General features: G+C 42.0%; 2 protein-coding genes across 40 annotated transcripts in view; one reads left to right on the forward strand and one right to left on the reverse strand.

Moving 5' to 3' along the window:
* LOC306801370 (rap1 GTPase-activating protein 1-like) overlaps nucleotides 1-15622 on the forward strand; it is a gene marked incomplete at its 3' end in the record, with an annotated part of 46271 nt that extends 30649 nt beyond the window's left edge. For 8 of the 39 annotated variants that reach the window (XR_013774064.1, XR_013774068.1, XR_013774072.1 and 5 more), the window contains 2 exons: nucleotides 1617-1730; nucleotides 4381-5169. Coding sequence is in view for 28 of the 39 variants with exons in the window: in XM_079304402.1 (XP_079160528.1) it covers nucleotides 1617-1730; nucleotides 4381-4390 (124 nt within the window). Of the gene's footprint in view, nucleotides 1-774; nucleotides 967-1322; nucleotides 1369-1613; nucleotides 1735-2053; nucleotides 2101-4380; nucleotides 5170-6419; nucleotides 6547-6634; nucleotides 6738-9683; nucleotides 9770-9921; nucleotides 9993-11883; nucleotides 12573-15286 lie in introns of those variants that run through there. The other 31 variants (XM_079304414.1, XM_079304409.1, XM_079304415.1 and 28 more) reach the window with 15 other exon arrangements.
* On the reverse strand, nucleotides 12760-20057 carry GSTK1 (glutathione S-transferase kappa 1). Its single transcript, XM_079304667.1, has 8 exons — nucleotides 19917-20057; nucleotides 19343-19424; nucleotides 18462-18590; nucleotides 18029-18129; nucleotides 17587-17622; nucleotides 14924-15040; nucleotides 14334-14427; nucleotides 12760-13037 (listed from the first exon to the last, which is right to left on the reverse strand). Exons 1-8 carry the CDS (start codon nucleotides 19980-19982, stop codon nucleotides 12997-12999), a joined length of 666 nt encoding a protein of 221 aa, XP_079160793.1. The 5' UTR covers nucleotides 19983-20057; the 3' UTR covers nucleotides 12760-12996.
* Between the last annotated feature and the right edge of the window lie 519 nt (nucleotides 20058-20576).

A 20576-nucleotide genomic window follows, 5' to 3' on the forward strand; every position in this document is an offset into this window, starting at 1 on the left:
ACCTTTATACAGAGTCTCAAAAGTCACATAAATGCTCTGCATTTAATATGCAATTTTCCCAGTTGCAAGAATTCCAGGAAACAGCTTAAAAACTGGGTGCAAAAGGGGGAAAGTCATCTCTAATGTGGAAACTACTTATTTCAGGAGGAAATTACTGCATTTTCCCTTCTTTCTTCATGAGGTGCCTATGACTTATCTGAATAAAATAGAACTTCTTTTGAGAAAAATTAAATCTTCAGGGACAACTGCCCTGTAACAGTCTAAGCTGTCACAGTAGCCACAGGTCCTCAGTACTTTAAAGACTTTCGTACCTTAGGCAGCTGTGTCCTTCAATCCATTACTTTGTGTACAACAACTGTTTCTATCCTCTTGAAGGATCTGTAAAACTTTCCTACTACAGGAAATCTAGGGAAAACCCCTGGATTTATTTTCTTTTTTTTTTCCTTGCTCTTTGCTTGGAGGAATCTGGTGAACTAATTGGCTTATTTAGCTTTCCTTTTGCTAACTTGTAAACCTAGGTGTGAGGAACAGGGAGCCTTAGCTTGTATTTTCTGAAAGGTTTTTTGGGTCATTCTTGAAGGTGCAGTTTCACTAGCAACTGTTTTAACAGTTCATTGTTACTGAAAGCAGATGTGATACTTTCCCTCTGTCCCTTTCATTTACCCAATCCTGACTATTCCTCGTGATGATTGTTCAGATCCCTAGTGGGCCTTTCATGAAACTGATTCAGCCCATTAATCAAATAGAACTTTCTTTCACTGGATGGTCTGCCAGGTTCTGTCATGAACTGGCTCATGGAGAAGTCTGATGGGTACCAGGACTGGTGGGAAGTGCACTCAGCAAGAATGAAGGAGGCTGGAGCATGCTCCCTTTCTGGGAAACAGGGAGCTCACAGTGTCACGTGTTGACTTCACCCTGAAGCTGTAACTTAATGATATGGAGATTTTGCTGACAGAGCTTACCCAGGTCATCCCCCTTGTTAATGTGTTGTAGGAGTTTCAGTGTTGTTTTAATTTTAGAATTCCTTTTTATCAGGCTAATTTCCACTCTCACAAACAATTGTATTAGCATAAGTGAGGGTATCAGAAATTCTGCTGAGAGGGGCACAGGTAGGGTCAACTGGCCAAGAGAGCAGAGGAAGAACTCCATCACTGAAGCTCTAAAGAACCCCCCAAAATCACTTAGTTTTCCTTTCTTAATTAAACTCATCTCTCATATCAGTTACTCACACAGGCAACTTTCTTCAGAGGTATCTTGACAAGTCTTAATAGCAATAACGCTTTTGTAAGAATCTTACTTACACTCTCTGTTGGTTCCTACAGCTTCTTAAGACCAGTAGAATGGGGAGTATAGAGGAGAAAGTTAAAAAATTAAAGGTGAATACTGAAATTAATTCAGGCTTTTATATCAATTCAAAAAGAGCTTAAAGTTAGCCATTTCCAGATGTCACATGACACATGTAAGGAGTCTGCCCTTTTCAGCACAGCTATGTTTGCTTCCCTTTTATGTGTATACAGGAGATACAGCTTAGTACTGTGTCTTGTAAGGGAGTGTGAGAATAGGTGGTAGTTAACTCTGGCTCTGGGGTATAGCTGGTTTCCCCTTTCTCCTAGCAGAGACACCACAGAGAGGATACAGAGGGTGTTTGACAGTCCAGGAACTTTCTTTGACCTGAAGTCTGATGGATCATCCAGTCCCAGCTCTCCAGAGTTCCCCAGCAGGAAGAGCAAGTGAGTTGAAAACAAATTTTAGTATTTGAAAGACGCTGTCTCTGGTATTGGCTTAAGTGTGGTGTATGTCTTGCTCTGTTGGAGACTTAACTGAAATTGTCCACATCAGGCATTGTAGCATCTCAAAAGTTGGATGCCTGGCTGTGGCACAGTAATTCAGAACCTGTCAGGAACTTGGCTTTCTTAAACAGACCATGATGAAAGATTGGACCACTTGATTTTGATTATATCTTTACTGAAATGTGAGCTTGCATCCAACAGGATACACAAAGTCCTAGCTGTCCAATTATCCATGTTTACTCATGTGTATGTTTCCTCTATAGTTTGCTCTGGAGTGATTTTGGAGCTTCATGGAGAAGCTTGGACAAGGGTATGTTGGGATGTTGGGTTGTACTCAAGGTCTGCCCCTTTAACAGGATTCATGCCGCTGCTCCCAACCAGCGTGAACTAACCTGTCTCCAGTCTCCCCAGAGTGTTCCAGCAGGATTCCAGCACAGCCCCCTGTGTTGCACCTATGTTTCATTGCTAAAGCATGCCATACCACACCCTGTGGTATGTGCAAAACACTTCATGCAGTAGTCTGCAAGTTAATTCTCCAGTTTCTGGTTGTCAAAAACTGGAAAAATACAATTTCCTGGTAATGGAGCTTTGCTGCTGCTAAGCTGTATTATACAGGGATGTGATCCTACCTAGAACACTTCAGGAAAACCACTCATTTACATTTCCAAGACTCTGGAACAGCCTGTCTCTAAGTCAAAGGCTGCAGCTGACTTTCTTCTGGAACATTTTGCCACACCTAATTCTTTTCAAGAGAACTTGAATGAGACCTGTGGCAAGAAAGGTAGCAAGTACTTTGTATTAGAGCATTTCCCTTTCTGTGGAAATGTGGAGATTCTTAAGAAAATGTCAGGAGGTGCCCTAGAACCAGGCGTTTATGGTTGTAGTTGCTTCAGGTGCCAGATTTGACACGAGCTACACACCTAATGCTCCCTAAGAATTGCAAGCTGCTGGCTATCTGCAGTAGTTCAGCTACCCACATGTATGCTGTAGGACTGCTCAGAATTTTGTCACAGCCAAGGTGCAGTGTTCTGGCATGTTTTTGTGTGTGTACTAGTTTTTGGGTTGGATGAGTGCCTAGAATTTTGTTGTGGAGGAGGATGGGAGCACATCTAGGAGATATAGACCATTTAAGGTGCTAGCTCTGGCAGCTAAGGACTAGAAGGAATGCAGGACATTGCTAATTGGTCGGCACCCCCCATCTTCCAGCATTACCACATCATTCCATCTTCCCTTCCTCATTCTGCCTGGGACCTTGTTAGTGAACTAGAAGTTCCTGACAGGCATATGTGAAGGACTCTTGCTCTGGTTAGATAGCTGATTACCTTGCATAATCATCAATAATTCTGCTTTCCCCACTTCCCAACCCCCATTCTCCATCACCTCCATCAGAGGAGGTAAGCCAGCTGCAATGGCTGTTTACAGTTGGTATCCACTTGCTTTCAGAGAGCAAACAGCATGGATTTTACTAACAATACTTGCATGAATATTGTTTATGCACATTAGGCATGACCTGTATGATTTTTCAGTCTAGTTCTGTTCCCATGATTCTTTTACCAGTCATGGACTTGAAACCACTTAGGATCACCAGAAAAAAATATGTATTTTCATATCTGTGGTGGTTTAGTCCATTCCTGGACAGTTCATTTATGAGGTAGGATGCAGCATGGAGTTTGGCCCAATTGCTGATTAGTCAGAGTTATAATCTCAGAGTTAGGGACTAGCCCATGTGCAGCCATGCTTTTTGCATGACATCTGGGACAGGGAATTAAGAACATGTTATTCCACCTTGTAAGCACACCATTTTCGGCAAGACAGTACTAGCACAATGTTGCAGGAAAAGGCTGGGAGTGTAAAGTATGTCTTGGAGTCAGCTTTCTGCTGAAATAGCCTGCCTGTTGTTCATCAGCTGTGAAACTAGGATCAAGATGTAGGCATACTTCCAGTGCAAGAGTTCTGCCTCATTCTAGAATAATTTATACAGTCCCTATTCGATAATAGAATGGGCTATTCTTGGTAGTATGTCATCAGTCCACTCCTGGTTCTCTCCTTAGAGTCACAAGAAATTTCTGATACCTCAGAAATGTCCAGCCTGATGCTACTGGTCTTATGTAATCATTTCAGATTCGAAACTTGGAATGATCAGCCTCTTCACCTGTGTTCTACTAAAATAGTAGAACCTGGAAATAAATACAAAAGGAACACATAAGTAACAGATTAATTATTTTGAAGTAGAGAAAAAGGAGCACTTATTTTCTGTCCTCATGCTGAGTTTGACACACATTTATGCAGTGATCAGCCAGCAATCCATGAAACTGCATTGTTCACTCGAGCTAATGGTGTCTTCTCTCCCACATACAGGGACAATTATCCTTAGTTTTTCTGCTTTACTGTCCAGGTAGCCTTCCAAATAATCCTTCTTCCCAAGGGACAGACTCAAAAGAGTGAACCCAGCCTATGTAACCAAGTGGTAGAACTCCTGAAGCTCAGACGACTCTCTGGGTTGCAGCTGAAAAATCAAGCACTGTACTGTGTATGTGCATATCCTAGGAAAAGTACATAGGTTTTTTGTATGTGTGTTTTCCCTCCTCAGACACATCTGAGTGGGGACATCAAGCCAATCAGGAGTGGACCGGATGCTACTCAGTCATTGGGTACCTCACTGAAGACACTGGCAAGACTTTGGGGTGAAATCAGAGTCCTGGCTAAGAGGAGCATGAACGTACTTAGAGGACCTCAAGGACTGTGGAGAGACTGAGTGGCTCCAAGTAACGCTCCACTGGCAGTTCCTGGAGCAGGAATTCTGTCAGAGGGAAATGGACAGAGAGCTCCTGTTGGAGCATTTTGGCTCTGTGCCCTTCCCATTGCCAAATCAGCAGCCACTGAAGCAACCTCTACTAATGATGGGGAACGGAGGCCACCTTGAGTGCAACCCCTTCTCTTCCCTTCCTCTCCCCTCAGATGAGTGAGAATAGTTTGGCCTGCAGAAGGCAAGAGCAGAAGAACACAACTCCACCTCTGTCTCTAATGCCTCGACACAGGTCAAGAAATGCAGTGCAGAGAACAAGGATGGAGAACCTGCTGAGGAAGGGTGCTGAGAAGGAAATGCTTTGTGGAAATCTAGATCCCACTTCACGTAGATCCATTTTATTGATTTGCTCTGCTAAGGGAGAAGCATGTTGGCCTTCATTTCCTTCAAATTATGTTTCCTAATCTCTTGAGGAAATATCTTTGGCCTTTATTGGCCCTGTCTTTATTGTTCTCCCTGTTGCATGCTGGCATGTAATATGCCTGGGACTTCAGGTTTCATTACTGCTTGTAGGTCAAGACTGGCCACATTTTGCAGTGTTTCTGAAGGAATAAATATATTTAGTATGTTAAAGGTGTCTTATCTTTCTTGCCTCTCTTAAGGTTTGGGGTTTTTTTTTTGTTCCTTACATTTTTAAGCACTTCATCTCTCTTTACTAGCTGGTCTCTTATGCAGACAATGAGTACTTCACCATAAATTTGGGGCTTACATGCACAGTGCACCTTTTACTATGTAAGCATGTCAGCCTCAGGGACTGCTGTATCTCCTGAATGACTAGGCAGTGGATCCCAAATTCTCAGCTGGGAAGAGCTGACCTTAAGGGTCTTCTTTGATAGTTCTGAAACATGCACCAGGCTATCTCAATGTCCCTTCCATTCGATAGAGTGGTGGTAAAGGGATCCAATACAGTTTGCTTGAATGTCCCCTTTGAATGGCCTTGTGGGAGCTGAATTTTAGTAGGATGGACCTACAGAAGTCAGTCTATTGGCAATTGAACACATGGAAAATCACCAGGATGGGAATCCTGGCCTAGGTGTGTTCCTGTTTGTAAGCAGGAGGAAGGCTCTGACATGTCTTTGCAAGAGCTTGGCACTTGATCCTTCATAGTTTGACACTGAGACATCCTGCAATCCTGAGACATCTCAATAATGTGATACCTCCCTATTGCTTTCTTAAACTTTCTCAGTTAACTGTTCTGTAATACTGGTTAATGTCTGTCTGCTTTCCTGCCTTCTCCTGTTACACCTGCACAGAAAATATCAGTAACAATTTATAAGCTCTATGACATAGAAAGCATGCTTTTTATGGTCCCTTTGTTCTGCCTGGAATTTCATGTAAGATAAAACACGATAGCCTGAGAGTGGCTGTGGGAATGGATGGCCTAGACTAGGTTGCACCTGCCCTTTATACTCAGTTTCACACCTGTGTTAGGTATACTGTATTAGGTTCTTAAAGTCTCTGATCTCCAAAATAGGGCATCTGTTGATTTTAATGAATGTCTAGATGTATTTAATACTTAAATGCAGGTGGTTTGAGTTACTCCGTTTTATTACACTTAGGTCTGTGAGTTAAAAATTTCTTCAGACTTGTCCTTTTATACAGTTTTCCAGAATGGAGACACAGAATTGGTGTTTCTCCTTAATGATGTAGCAACTAGAAATTAAGGTATGCGTGCCAGTTCACCTGAATTCTGTTCCTAGGTGGAAAACAAGCTGTCAGTGAATACATTCTTACTGTTTTTGACTGCTACATAATAATGCCTCAGAAAGTTAAGCCTGTGTGTAGCAATAAGCATGATGATGTTGAATGCTTGCATTTCACAGACTGCTCAGGAGTCAGACTTCAGGATACTGTGTGATGCAGCCACTCTCACGTTCATCATCCAGTGTAAGCAGTTGTTGTAGTGGATTGAGGGAAAATGGAACATCTGAGGAAGAGGAGAATGACAGGGTGGGTGTGTGATCTCTAACAAACAGAGGCTACCCTCCCTGATTTTCCCAGGTGCATTATTAAAACACATCTTCTTTGCCCTCTCCAGGAGCTGACGTGCTCACTAAAGGGCCCTCCAAAACGGGATTCAGTGGTTCAGAGTATGTGGCTGGATGACAGTGACTGCACACCCAGTACTTCTAGCTCACCAGGTAAAAAGAAAGAAAAATAGAAAAAACCCTCTACTTACACTTCTAGAAGTGTATGAGAGGTTGAGCCAAATCTTTTGTATGCTGTACTTAATATTTTAGAAGCACAGGTAGATGGTAGTCCAGGAAAATGGGGAGAAAAGTTGGAAAGGTTTGATTGGGAAAGAATGCTTCAGTGGCATGAATAAATAGTGCTGAACATACTGCAAAAGGAGTTACAGTAGACTGCAAAGAATTAAAGTGTTTATGTGTTTTCTGTGAAGAACTATGGATGCATTTCTGAATGCAGTCCCCATATAAACTAGATAGTTTGGATATGAGATTACAGGAACTGCTTCCTGAACAAAGCAGGATGATCCTGAGAAGTTGGGTAATCTGGAAGCTAACCTGCACTGAGAGTTTTTTGCCAAGGTTGGGCTCTTAGTCTAGTACTTGATTAAAGCTGACATAGTTGATTAAAATCAGCTTGGATCCATTCACAGTGCAGAGATGATTATAGTCCTTAGCAGTTCTCTTCAGTCCCACAGCAGGGACAGCTGTTGCATTTCCTGCTGTGGGGCTGGATCACCTACCCTGACCTCAGACCCTGTTTGCAGTTGTTTCACTTCATTAAAATGAACTGGTTTGGACTGAAGCATTTCTTGTTGAGCATCAGCCTTAAGGTAAAATTAGGGAAAGTTGTAATCAGTTTCAGTCTGTTTCTGAGAATGAGGCTGTGTAAGATTTTGGGAAAGTATGATTGAAAAGTCTAAGCTTTTGAGTTTGAGGAGTCATTAGAAACTGTGAAAGGCAAAACATTTAACTTTTAACATTTGTGGCTGGAAGACTGGAATAGGAACATGTTGAGGTGGTAAAAGACACTAGGGATTCTGTATATGGCAAGGAAGAGAATAAGTTGGAAGGAACCATAAAATCTTTGTAGGAATTGTGTGAAAAAGGATTGTTTGTAAAGATTACAAGGGTTAGAAAGTGGAGCCAACTTACTTTTAGTCTCAGTCTCCACAGCTGCCATATATGAGATATCAAGATAGATCCCTGCCTAAAATGGTCTGTATCTTAGCAATAGCATTGAAGATGTGATACTGCCAGATAATTTGCAGAGACTTCTGTTGTGGATGCTGGAGGCAGGGATGCTTTCCATTGGCTTCTACTGCTCTTCACAAATAATTTCTCTATCTGCTGACTCTTTATTGTCTCACAGTATATAAATCATTAATATGCATCACTGAGAATAATCATTATAGAGAATGCAATGTAAAGTTCAATGTGACTTTTAGGTTTTACAATCTTGGTGACAGAGAGCAGTATCCTGGTGGTTTAGTTTTGCCCTTTATTGAGTTATCCAATAAGTATTCAGCTTTAGTTAATGCACTGATAAAATCAGAGCAAACTGTTTTGGTTTTTTTTGGTTTGTTTTTTTAAGTAGAGAAACCGAAGACAAGCCCAATGTGAATCTAAATCCTACAGTGAATAAATTCAGCATTCCTAACCCATGTACACATTCTTGGCTTCTCCAATTTGCCTTTCAGATTGAGAGAGCAAAGTTACAGCAGAAAAAAAAATGTCAGCAGTCTGTGGTCATTATGCTCCCAGATCATGACACAGAGAACTGGCATTGCCAAAATATTTTCTGAGTTGACTTTAAAGCACCAACACGGCTTGTGTGCCAGTGTATGTCACATGAGGCAGAGTTGACTTTCCCCCTAGCCTCAAGGGCAGGATAAAAGTTCAGCTATAACTCTTCTTAACACTTACACACTACCAGTTGTGTTAGATATATTTTTATGTAGTTACTTGGCCTATTAGTCACTTCCTACAAAAAACATACATTATAATTAAATTTCAGCATAGTGGAACTGGGATATACAAAATAGAGAAGCACCCTCTTACTGTAAATTTGTGTTGTTTAAAACCACAGTTTAGCAGCATTTGGCAGTGATTTACCAGTGATTTTGGTTTTAAATCTCAGTTTTAAATTACATAATGACACTGGGAAAGGGGATGGTCTTCCTTGGAAAAAACGTTGAAAAAATAATTGCATCTGTTTCCTAGAAAATAACTGGTGTGATCACATATAAGTAAAAAAAAAGCATCTTAGGTTACAATCTTACTTCAGGAATCCCTCATCAGCTTTCTTCAATTTCTTGAGTGAATGGTGGGTAGATAGGCCATCAGATGTATTCACCTGCCCATTCTACCCCTTAGCACATTCCACACTAATAACTCTTTAATTCAAACTCTTCTCATTTTCCTCTGATTTAAAGGAATTATAATACAGATTTATGTTGAGATGCAGCTATACATAAACTCCCACAAACTATACTAGTTATGAAATTACCATACTTAGTAATTTAAATCATAGAATGGGTAGAATGGATGACCAGCTGAGAATAAAGGGAGAATGGTTTAAGAAGGCTGTTATGTTAAAGACATCTTACTCATTTCTTGAGAAATGTACATGGTGAATATAAGCTGATTACAGAAAGCAAAATAATGCTTTTAATTTATGAATTTTGCAAGTATTTAATCCCTGGTTTTGCCATGGTGCTGATATGTGATGAGAGGCTAATTCCTTAAACCCTGAGATCGGATGTGGCAATCTCAAGGGAGGAGTCAGAAGGAGGAGAAATGCTGTGAAAGTGTGAGATTAGAGGCTGCTTCACAAATGTGTATCCTTGGGAATAAGGCATTCAGATTGTCTGGAACCAGTGGCTGATGATTTTTTTTTTTAATTAAATGAGTGCAGTCACTTTCCCCATGTTTTGAGTTGGAATGAGAAACAGGTGAAGGTGACACTGGTCAATTTGAGCATAGGTACACTCCTTCCACTGTTACCTATGGATGAGCCACAGGCCTGTGAAAACTTTGGGATAAAACCAGCTATGTGTGCAGCTCCTGGGATACCTTCTTGATTATTTCTGTATTGTTCTGTGCTTGGTTCCCTTCTAGGAAGCAGGTTGCTTCCTTCCAGCAGTGTTGCTGGCTCCACTGGAAAAGGGAAAGGCAGCAAAGCAGAGGCTCAGCACCATAATCCAGTAAGTGCTTTATTAAAATATTCCTTCTCACCTGCACAGAGATAAGGATGGGAGAAAAGAGAGGCTTGTTTTGTAGGCATTGCTGGTGAGGGTTGAAAGGGCAGCAGGAGGGTGCTGGCAGGGGGAGGCTAAAGCAGTGCCTTGTTCTGCAGGCCTCCATTCTGTGCTGTGTGTGATGTCAGCGCTGGAGCCCTGTCTGCTGCACGCAGGCTGAGGAGCACAGGTAATGCACAGGGGAGGAGAGCCACGGGCCCTGCCCACCCCTGCCTCACAGCTGTACAGCTTCTCAGCAGTTAGGCCTGTGCCTTTCTCCCCAGGTGATCTTTACCCAAGCACTCCCTCTCTTGGTTGCCTCCTCCCTCTCAGGGAACAGCATTTCCTACTGAGATTCCGCACTCTGCCCTAATCTTGGCACAATTCCTTTCTCTTCTTTGTCTTTGATTGTTCAGTTTCCTTTGCTCAGATGGAACCTACCTTCCTCTGTGCCTAACCTCTGCTTGCTGTAGTTTCATTCCTTTACAGAACCCCTTTCTGTTGCTCATTTTCTGGTGTTGTGCCTGTCTGTACACCTGCTTGTTTGCTTTTAGCCTATCATTGGTGGACCTACTTGTCCATGCCAGTTTCACAGCTTTTCCAGACATGGGACGTGGGACTTGTCCATGCCAGTTTCACAGCTTTTCCAGACATGGGAAGTGGGACTTGATTTCCTGGTGAGGTCTGAAGTAGGGCAAAGGGGGGAACACAACTTCAGACTTGTTCCCTAGAATTCATAGTCCTGTTTTGCTTGTGTTGTCTCTTTTTGCTCAATGTCCCTTTCCTTGCCTGGTATCTTCTCTGGACTGACAGTTCAATAGCTGCCTTGAAAGTGGTGGGGTTGTGAGGCTCTCAGGAATTAGTTTAGTATATAGTTGAATAGATGTATCATCTTTATGGAAGAAAATTCTTCCAGCTATTCCTAAACATTCCTAAATAGCTGGCTGTTTTTATTGTAGCTGTTTAGATCATCAGTGCTCAAGTTGTAGCTGCCCTGCCACCTTGTGGCATTCAGAGCAGTCAGGTGAACAGTTCAGCTCCATGTGGTGGTGGCCACTGGTGCCACAGCAGATGAGAGAGGGGAGCTGGCACTCACCACCAAGAACTGAGCACTGATCACTGGGGTCATCCCCAGAGTGTTTGCCAAGAGCTTGTGCTCACATCACAGCTCTGTGACACGGGAGCAAGGTTGTCTAAAGGAGGGGCAGAACTCCCTCAAAGTTCTGCTCCCAAACAGGCAAATTTTGCTCAAAATAGGTACAGAGTCAGAATTGCAACAATCTGCAGACTCACTGATACAAATGCAAAGGCTGTGGTTTTACATTTACTGGTGGCTATTACAGGCAAAAAGCAATGTATCTCAGTAGTGCTCTAAGTAAGATTTTATTAACTAAGGTTTTGAGCATTTAATTTCCACTGATTTGAAGCAGGTCAGAGAGCATTTAAGATAATTTTGTGAAATATTTACAGTCTGTAAGATTCATGTCTTTTCAACAACATTCTGCCACAAGATGGTTATTTTTTCAATTTATCTGGTTCAAAGAACAGTTTCATGAGACTCTGCTTTTCACTGTGAGATTATTTCCAGATTTTCTTTGAATTCTCACCAGCTCCTTACCAGAGTTTGTTATTTCCACAAAAGGGCATTTTACCCATTCCTGAGACAGTACTACAGTCTTAAAGTGATGTTTTAGTAATTCCATTTTAGCACAACCTCTGAATCAGTTTGATAGCACATTTTGGAGGCTAGCAAGTTTCAGAGGAGAGATGGTAAAAATTTTCTTTGACATGGCTTCAAGGGACTCAGAGAAACCTATGGCACTTACACACATGGTTACTTCCTTGTCATCCTAACTCCTCTTATCTCTCACAAAGATTTCCTTAAGTTCCAGGCTGGATTTGCCCAAAGGCTAATGGGTGCACTGGTTTAAAGGAGGAAGGACTCCTCTAATCCTGGGGTATTTCCTGAAGAGCTGAAAGAAGTAAACATTGTGAATGGGGGAGCAAATGATACTCCCACAACACTTACAGCTGTAACAACATGAAGGATACAGATGTTTTTTTCTGGTACTTTGTTCCAGGATTTGCTGTTCAAGTGAAAACACATCAATATGCTTTATTGTAAAGTTCAGAAAAAGACAAAAAAAGGAATTCCAGCTGCTGCTGTTTCATTAAGGATGCATCAGAAAGTGTGGAATCATTGAAAAATCAGATTTCATATAAGTCAAATTTCCATGTGTTACTCCAGTTCCCCTGACACAGGACCAGGCTTAAACTGTTTCCATGTGAAATTTCTTAATTTTATTGTTTGCAGCCTTTCCCACTGCAGACTACATGAGTGGAACTCCCTCACAGCCATATCCAAATGACCTTTGGATAGGCAGCAATTAGGGCATCCTTGAGGAAGCAAGTTTTCTTCAGTTACCAGCTGAACTACAGTGGTATTCACTGCTGTCCTCCAAAGACATTACTGTAAAACTTGCATTAAAAACCTCGGCAAGGTTTGGGGTTGGTGCCCAAGAATGCATGTGTGTGGTGGTTTCCTCAAATATCAGTCACTGCAGAGCAAGGTGTGTCAAATATTGTCCAGGATGGGGACAGTTCCTTTAAAAATATTTTATTGGTTCCCTATTCTCTTCTTTGGGCTTGAATTGTGTCTGTTCTTGCTGCCATGATGCAAAGTAAAAGGAAGCATTAATATCTTAGCCTGTGCTTCTTATGTCTATGTAACACACTGGACTTAAAATAAAAGGATATTATGACCAGCTTCTCTTAGGTTGTGTGTGTGTGTGTGTGTGTGTGTGTGTGTGTGTGTGTGTGTGTGTGTTTATAAAATACAAGCAGGAAGACATGATGAAAACCCCAGAGATCACAGTCCAGTAGCTACGTAATCCCCATGTTTTTAGGGTAAAGGAAAGAAAACTGTGGTGGTTTGTTTGAAGAAAGAATGTTCACTCTGCAAGAAGTTAAATCTTTAATGTTAATCTTTGATCTGTTGAAAGAAAGGAAGCACATTTGTATTTAGTAAACACCTCACCAGGCTGTTACTGGCAAACCTTGAAGTTCTTCAAAATTAGAGATGCAATAAAGTGTTAAGGTTGAGAAAACCATCTCTCCATAGAATTGAACACATTCATATAATCACTGAAGACTGACATATATATTTTCCTGCCTATATATTTCCCTGGGACTTTTCACAGCTTGGGGCTTGGAACTGGTCCCAGCCATTTTTCACCTGCAAGACAAACCAGCACAAAAGAGACAGTTAAAATGTAATCCATATAAGTGATTGGCTGGCCATTTTTCTGCAGCAGGATTACTGTTCCTGCTCTTGTGAAGGGTAGCTACTGGTGATGAAATACAGATTTATATCTGTATTTTTTGGTATGCTTCAGCCAGCTCCTTAAATCTTTCACTGTCTAGTCACAAATGAAACTGTACAGAAGAATTATTTTCCTCCATTACATATAAGACATTCTGCAGGTCAGGGGTACTCCACATGAGGGAGAAATCAGTTCTTTTTAGGACTGGTTTTTGGGGAGGCTGGGAGTTAAAAAAATGCAAAAAAAGGATGCAAGGCTGTGGAGTCAGAGAACCAAAATGAAAATCTGATTAAGTCCTTGGAGCTGAGACTAGAAACCGGGCCAGAGCATTCCAGTCAGTATTAGTGACTACTACAGTGTTGGGTACTCTTCCTCACTCTCATGCTCATCAAGAATATTTTATAGAATCAGAAACTCATCCAGAAGACTAAAAAAACTCTCAAAAATTTCCCTTCTGCTTAAGCCTATGACTGATATTAATTTGCATTAATTAATACTTTCTTCTGACTGTTTTCCACAAATGCATGAGCTAATTATGTGCATAACTCTTTCTAGAGACTCTCTCAAGCACCAAATCTAAGAGATGAATAGTCAAATGCTCTCCAACTCATAAAAACAGTTGACTTTAGTTTTATTATTTATCACAGTCTACTTCAATCTTTTAAAGAACTTGAAGTGTGTATTCTGTTAGTAGAAAAATGCAAAGAAGGATGGTCAATGTATGAACAGCTTTTAAACAGCTGTGTAGATAGACACAAGTTATGGATTGGGGACCTGTAATAATATGTTTTTACTAAGAAGAAACAGATATAAAATGACAATGTTAGAATGACCAAGAAAAAAAAGAAAAAAGGCAGTACCAGCCATGGTAATAATCTTAGCCAAGGCCACTGTGCACTACCAAAAGGTTACATATGGGTATTTTGAGAACTAAAGAGTTTCAGTAGTATTTTGAGAATGCCACATGGAGCACAAAGCCTTGAAACATTCCAAGAGAGGATGGAGAATTCAAGTTACTTTTGTTTGGAAAAGGATCATTTGGTCATTTTAAATGTACTGAGACAGATTTCAGTCAGCAGTTTCATTCCAGGAAAAGGATAACCAATATTATTTTACACTTGATAGCCCTTTTAACTCAGCTGCATTACATATTTCATTCCAAGAGAGTGGAAGCATGAATCCAAAGTGATGTAATGAGGTAGACTCACCTATAAAGTTGCCTAGCAGCTCCAAACGATCTGAGCCAAAAAACAGGTGAGGTTCCCCATCATAATGTGCCACAACAGCAGGCATCCCAAATGCCTATTGACACCATGGAGATGAAACAGAGAATGTTATAATGGGAGAATTTCTTGCAGACCTATCATCAATCTTCAGGAATAAGTCCCAACAACTTGTACTTTTTTCCTCCCCTTCTTTTTACCTTCTTCATTCTTAAAGATAAGCCTAATGAAGCCATCTGAAAGTAGGTGACTCTCCAGAGCCTGTGTGCCCCTTTTGAAGGAGCATAAAAAGCAATCTGATTAATCCATATCTATTTCAAGTAGCAGTAAATGGTATCTCTTAGTACTGGTCCTGTCCTTGCTGTCCAGCTGGAATGAGCTGAGTGGGTCACCTTGTTTTCCCAGATGATAGTGAGGTAAATTACCAACAACAGAGAGGTGGCTTTGACACACTGGAAAACAAGGAGTCTGTACAGTGCTTTCTAATCATCACCCTCACTGCCCCTTGCTTCCCTGTGTTCTCAGGAGGGCAGGAATGCCTAGCTGTGAAGGCAGTGCCATTGGGAGCATCTCACCCCATATTTCAGTGCTTCAGCTGTTGTCTCTTTCAGTCGCTCCTTCACTGCAGCAGATGAAACCATTTCAAGTGCCTTCTGGGAGAGCTCTCCTGACAGCCCAGCCTGTTGGGCAACCTGGGAAAAGATGACATAATTAACAATACTCTAAATATTCTAATGCTTACCCTGCTCTAATTAATTTAATCTTCAGTATTATCACCTAAGGTCTATTGACAAAATTTCAAAATACTCTTGAAGCACTTCTTGCACAACTGTCTTGCTGTATTCCCAACCTATTCATCATTTAACAACTCTCAGATACAAAGTAGAAGAGACAAAAATTTTAAATCTTCCAAGCCAAATCTGTACCTTTTTTTTCAGGAGTTCCTAAACTGAAGAAAAAAAAGGAAGAACCTTTGATACAATGACTCATCAGATAACTTATGAAAAAACTCAAACTGGTGTTACGAAAAATAAAATCTCACTGTACAAGCCTACCAAGACAAAAACAGTTTGTGTGACAAATGTGGCCACATGGGATCTGTAAGTGACAATGCATGAAAAATACTAAATCACAGAGGTTAAACTGTTGCTGGTGTTACTGCTGTATCTTTTTCATCTCCCCTCAGCCTCTGCCACAAAGGAAGACAAAGTAGCCAAATATAAAGGTCCAGTGTTTATATGGTAACAATGAATTACAAGTGCCCTTTGAATAAAGTATTTTACATTAAAAAAAATCAAAAAAAGAAAGAAAAATACAATTTTGCACATGGACAAGTAATCCTGCACATGCAGATATTAATGGCTCTTTCTTTCAACACATAAGGGAATTTTGAGGAGCTCTTTTTGACTGTGCTTGAACAGGAGGTGAAACAAGTGTACCATTGGACTAGAACAAAATACTTGGTAGCCATAGTGTTTAGACTGCAATATTTACACAGTGACATAGTACCTGATCCTCACCATTTTGGGGCAGAAAAAGGATTTAATTTAAGAACTCAGACCATGCATTGCTGCTATAGCAATTTATGTGAAGCTACTGCTGACTAAATAAAGAAGTAAAAAAAAAATACTAAGGAATTATTATCAAGTAAAAAAGTTCAATTTTTCTGACTGATGTGCAAAATAAGTTCACTTATAAAGACTCAGATGATTGGTTGGGACCTCTCACCCAACTTTGGATGAGAAATGTCCAGAAGAAGGTCTAGTACTTGTTGCAGGAGTGAATGAAGACAGACAAGGGGACACCTCCCTCTCTGCCTTGCTGAACAGGGGGGATACTCATCGACTGCCAAACTGTGACTAATTCAGAGATCATTCTGAGTATGAAGTTTGTGGCTCTGAAGTTCTGCTTGTCCTTGCTTTATTTAAATAATGATGGATGTAGAGACTATGTGACAATGTTCTGTACATATTTCTGTACTGGGTCTGGCTGGAATGGAGTTACTTTTCTTCACAGCAGCTCCTATGGTTTTGTGTTTCAAATCTGTGACCAAAACAATGCTGATAACATCCTAATTATTGCAGCTATTGATGAATGGTGTTTGCATAGTGTTGAGGCAGTCTCTGGTCCTCACTCTCCCCACACAGTGAATAAACTGGGGCTTCACCAGAGGCTGAGAGATGACCTGAACTAACCCAAGAGACAGCCATATGCCATGCTTAGTAGTAATTGGTGAGGAGGGGTTTGGGGCAGGTAAACCCTTTTCTTGGGAACTGGCTGAGCATCAGTCTATGTGTAGGTGGTTCTTTGTTTTCTTTCACTCTGCTTCCACTTCTCTTTTGCTTATTAAGTAATTTTAACCCACAAGTTTTCTGGCTTTTATTCTTTTCTCTTCCCCTGTCCTCCTGGGTAGTGGGAGAAAGCCAGTGAACACTTTGGTTGTGCTTGGCTGCCTACTAGGGTGAAAGTACCACACTTTAATTATATCCTTCAAATCTCATTTCTTACAAAGGCAAAATTCAAACCTTTGCTGAAATTTTGGTAAAAAAGCTACACTAAGGTGAAGCTGAAGTGCAAGGACTAGACTTGGGGGGAGAACAGCAAGACTGCAAGTTTCAGATTTCAATTAGGGATGTTGGACAGGAGAGACTAGTCATGTACAGCTCCTCTCTTTTCTTCATATTCCAAGAACTTACGAAATACTGAAGGAAGGAGAGACCTTCAAGAGGATCTTCTGGTATGCTTACATGCCATTACAGCTTTTACTATAATTAAAAAAAATCAAAATAGCAAAAGAAAATACATCAAGAGTATAACTTACAGGTATATAAAAGGGCAATATAGCACTGAGCTTAATAGAAGACCTGACTCCATCACTCCAAGGAAAGTCACCTTCCCCATGTGTTGCATTTCACCTGAACATTTCATATAGCAGCAATACCTCAATGCACTCTGGAGAAACTATTTATACTTTCATGTCTGTTAATAAAATAGCACAACAGATAACTCATTGTCCAGCCTGGGTATCTTGCCACGTGAATTAACAAAAAAAAGGTGTATTCTGGTTCTGAGTGTTAAGGTAAAACATGACAAGAAAAAAAAAATCCAAACAGAGCTGCAAAGGAATTTAAAATCGGGTTTTTTTTGACAAAGATGTCTTTTTGTCTATTACTGATCAAAGTCATCAATAAAAATCTCTATCAAAAATGCAAAAGCACCAAGAAAAAAAGATACTTACAGCCAATATGTTCTCTGGTTGACTGATATCTTCATGCTGGTAAAATAATAAAATAAGTAAATCAGTATTTAAGAAACAAAAGCTCAGTTCTGGATTTAAAAGCAAGTTTTCTAAGAAAACAAAAATGAACCTGATACTGGTTGCTGGAGAAATTACCTCAGAAAAGGTCTTAAATCACCTAATCTAGGAATGTATTAATGTGTTTTCTGTTATGAACCACTGATCCACTGGTGCAGCCTGTTGGACACACCATATATACCTAAAAGAAGGCAAATTAAGCTGATTATAAGCTAGTGGCTTGTGAACCACTGTGACCTTAAGCTCCTGCTATGACTTTTAATGAAAAGACATTTTCTTCCTCTTGCTGGAATGCCACATTTGAATGATGTGGGACAGGAAGGGTGACAGAAAGGGTCAAGAGCTGGCTGCATAAAATACTGACCTGTGACCAGAAGCGCATCCAGAACTCCCTAGACAAGGGCTCCAGGTACTGCGGGTTTGTCATGTCAATGGCGGTGATGAAGCGCATGGCCGTCAGACTGTCTGCGTTCAGGGGACACAGAGAAACACTCAGACAAGGCATAGCCTCAGGAGCAGTGTGCTCTGCACCACTGCCACCTGAGAACAGGGTGGTCTCCCCTGAGAAACCCACAGTCTGGACAGGAAAGCTCATGTTGGTCCACAGGCACCTCCCGTGCTCCCAGCATCACTCAGCCATATTTATCCAGAAATTTCTTTCATGGCTATGAACAGACTTCATACTGTTCACAGGTTCAGGAAAAGGCTGCACACAGGGAATTCATCTTCACCTTTACTGGTAGGGAGGACTGGAACCAGAAGTGCTAGGGATGAGAAGTACCAGCTAAGACTCTTACTTGTGCCCATGATATGCTGGAAGGCATCTGCAGACATGCGTAGAGGCACCTGGTAGTATTTTGCCATCCTTTTCATATCCTTCAGCATGTATTCACCTCGCTTTGGTAACATTGCTGGTGGCTTGTTACCTTTTAGGAAAAAGTTCTGTTGAGATTTCCAGCTGTATTATAATAACACTGAACAAACCAACACTGGACAAATTATGCTTTGTACATACATATACCTAAGGAAGAGTTTAATTTTATAGCATAATTTCATACAGAAACATACTTGGCTTTTCCAAAGATACTGATTTAAACATGGTTTATTTCAGTTTTGCACAGATCAAACCTTTAAGATAGCTGAATCAGTTTTATACCGTGGCACAAATGTCCTAGCAGGGATTTATGTTTATTCAGACAGATGACTTTTAAGCTAGACAACTCCTAATGCATGGGTAAATTAATGTAAAGACTTATTAATTAATGATATATGAGTTCTGAGTTTTGGTGATCTAATTAAGGCCATGAGTACTGTTTCAAAACATACTTGTATCCTTCTTGCTTATTACAAGGTGCAAGCGTTCCTCAAATTAATTCTGTTTAAAATCTAACTCTAGGAAAACACTCCATGTCAGGAAGTTATTATTATTATTAATTTTATTGTATTTTAGAACTGATGAACTTTGGCACAGACTGTCTGTGCAGTTGCAACAGCGTGAAATTCCTTATGACTGATTTCTCAATGCCTTTGGAGCTCCACAGTGCTGTAGTTAATCTGTTACTGTTGCCACAGCTTCGTTCGGAGCTGGCTGTGCACACACCGAGGGCCCAGAGCAGAGCAGGGCTCTGCTAGTGAAGAAGGGATCTCCCTGCACGGCTCCTCTCCCTGTACTCCATACCAGTTTGTTGCATTATTCCCCCAAGGAAAGCTGGACGGAAGCGCAGGTCAATATTCCAGATGTGCCGGTAGCGGCAGAGAGCCTGCAATGTGAAAGAGTAGTGAGGATTCACAGTCAGGGATGCCTGTAGAGCTGTGTGCAGTAAACAGTGCAGACAAATCCCTTCCTCTTGTACTCGGGCTAGTTCTAAAGCCTTTCCTGGCTATCCCAGAGAACTCTGATCTCAGAAAAACAGGGGTCTGTATTCGTGTCACGACTAGCAAGACTAAGCAGAGGTAAGTAAGGGAAAGGTCAGGCTCATGTCATGCTCAGGACACTCGCACTTGTTAAACATGAAAACTGCCCCCGCAGCAAAGTGTTCAGCGCTAACTCCTGCGGACACGCTTCCCTGGTGTCCCTGGATTTCAACACGCGAGGGAGAAGCCCGGGCATCCCTCAGAGGTGAGAGAAGAAGAAACTTCGGGGCGCCAAGGGCGCTGCCCGCAGCCAGCCGCCCGAGCTGCCCTTGAGCCGCCCTTCCGAGGGGGAGGCGGCGGGACCGGGCAGGGCGTCCCTCCCTCTGCCGACCCCTCACCTCAAACGCCAGCCAGGAGTACGGCGAGATCACATCGTAGAACAGCTCCACGACCGTGCGGCCCATCCCGGCGCCGTGCCGAGCCGTGCCGTGCCGAGTCGTGCCCCGGGTCCGGGGGCAGTGGGGCGGCCCTTCCGCCGCTGCGGGACCGAGCCTCCCTCCCTCCCGCCCCGCCCCGCCGTGCCCGTGCCCGTGCCCGTGCCCGTGCCCGTGCCCGCGGCCAGCCCGGGGCACAGCAGGCTCCCGAGCAGAGCTCCCGGCCGCTGGCTCCGCGGAGCACTCCGGCGTGTTTACCCGGGAGCACGGCTCCCCTGCGGATCCGCATGCGATTTACGTGCCACTGGCCCTTTGGCCCGCCTACCCTCCATTTTCCCCGCGCTTGTTCCTCCTCCGTTCACCTAAGCCCTTCCCTTTCCCCATCTTGGGTTCCTCCCCTGCTCATGCCGCAGGAAGTTCTGTGCAATCCCAATCTCGGCTCCCTCCGCAGCGCACCATCGCCTTTTATTCTGGATGTGATCTGGAACGTGCTTCGGGATCCCTCGTTTGCCCGTAATCTTGATTTTTTAGCAAAGCAACTTAATGAATTAAGAGTAACTTTAACTCAAGAATGGAAAACCTGAAGTGCCAACAACAGTTTGTAACCACTCACTAAAGTCTTTC

This window comes from Erithacus rubecula (assembly GCF_903797595.1).
Source record: "Erithacus rubecula genome assembly, chromosome: 1".
Classification (NCBI taxonomy): domain Eukaryota; kingdom Metazoa; phylum Chordata; class Aves; order Passeriformes; family Muscicapidae; genus Erithacus; species Erithacus rubecula.

Excerpts from the sequence above, each read along its gene's own strand:
- GSTK1 (XM_079304667.1), bottom strand. The coding sequence starts at position 19,982 with ATGGGCCGCACGGTCGTGGAGCTGTTCTACGATGTGATCTCGCCGTAC. Across the intron at positions 17,623-18,028 it reads GGATGCGCTTCTGGTCACAG|CATGAAGATATCAGTCAACC; the intron begins GTCAGTATTTTA and ends TTATTTTACCAG. Across the intron at positions 13,038-14,333 it reads GCTGCTAGGCAACTTTATAG|GTGAAAAATGGCTGGGACCA; the intron begins GTGAGTCTACCT and ends TTTGTCTTGCAG.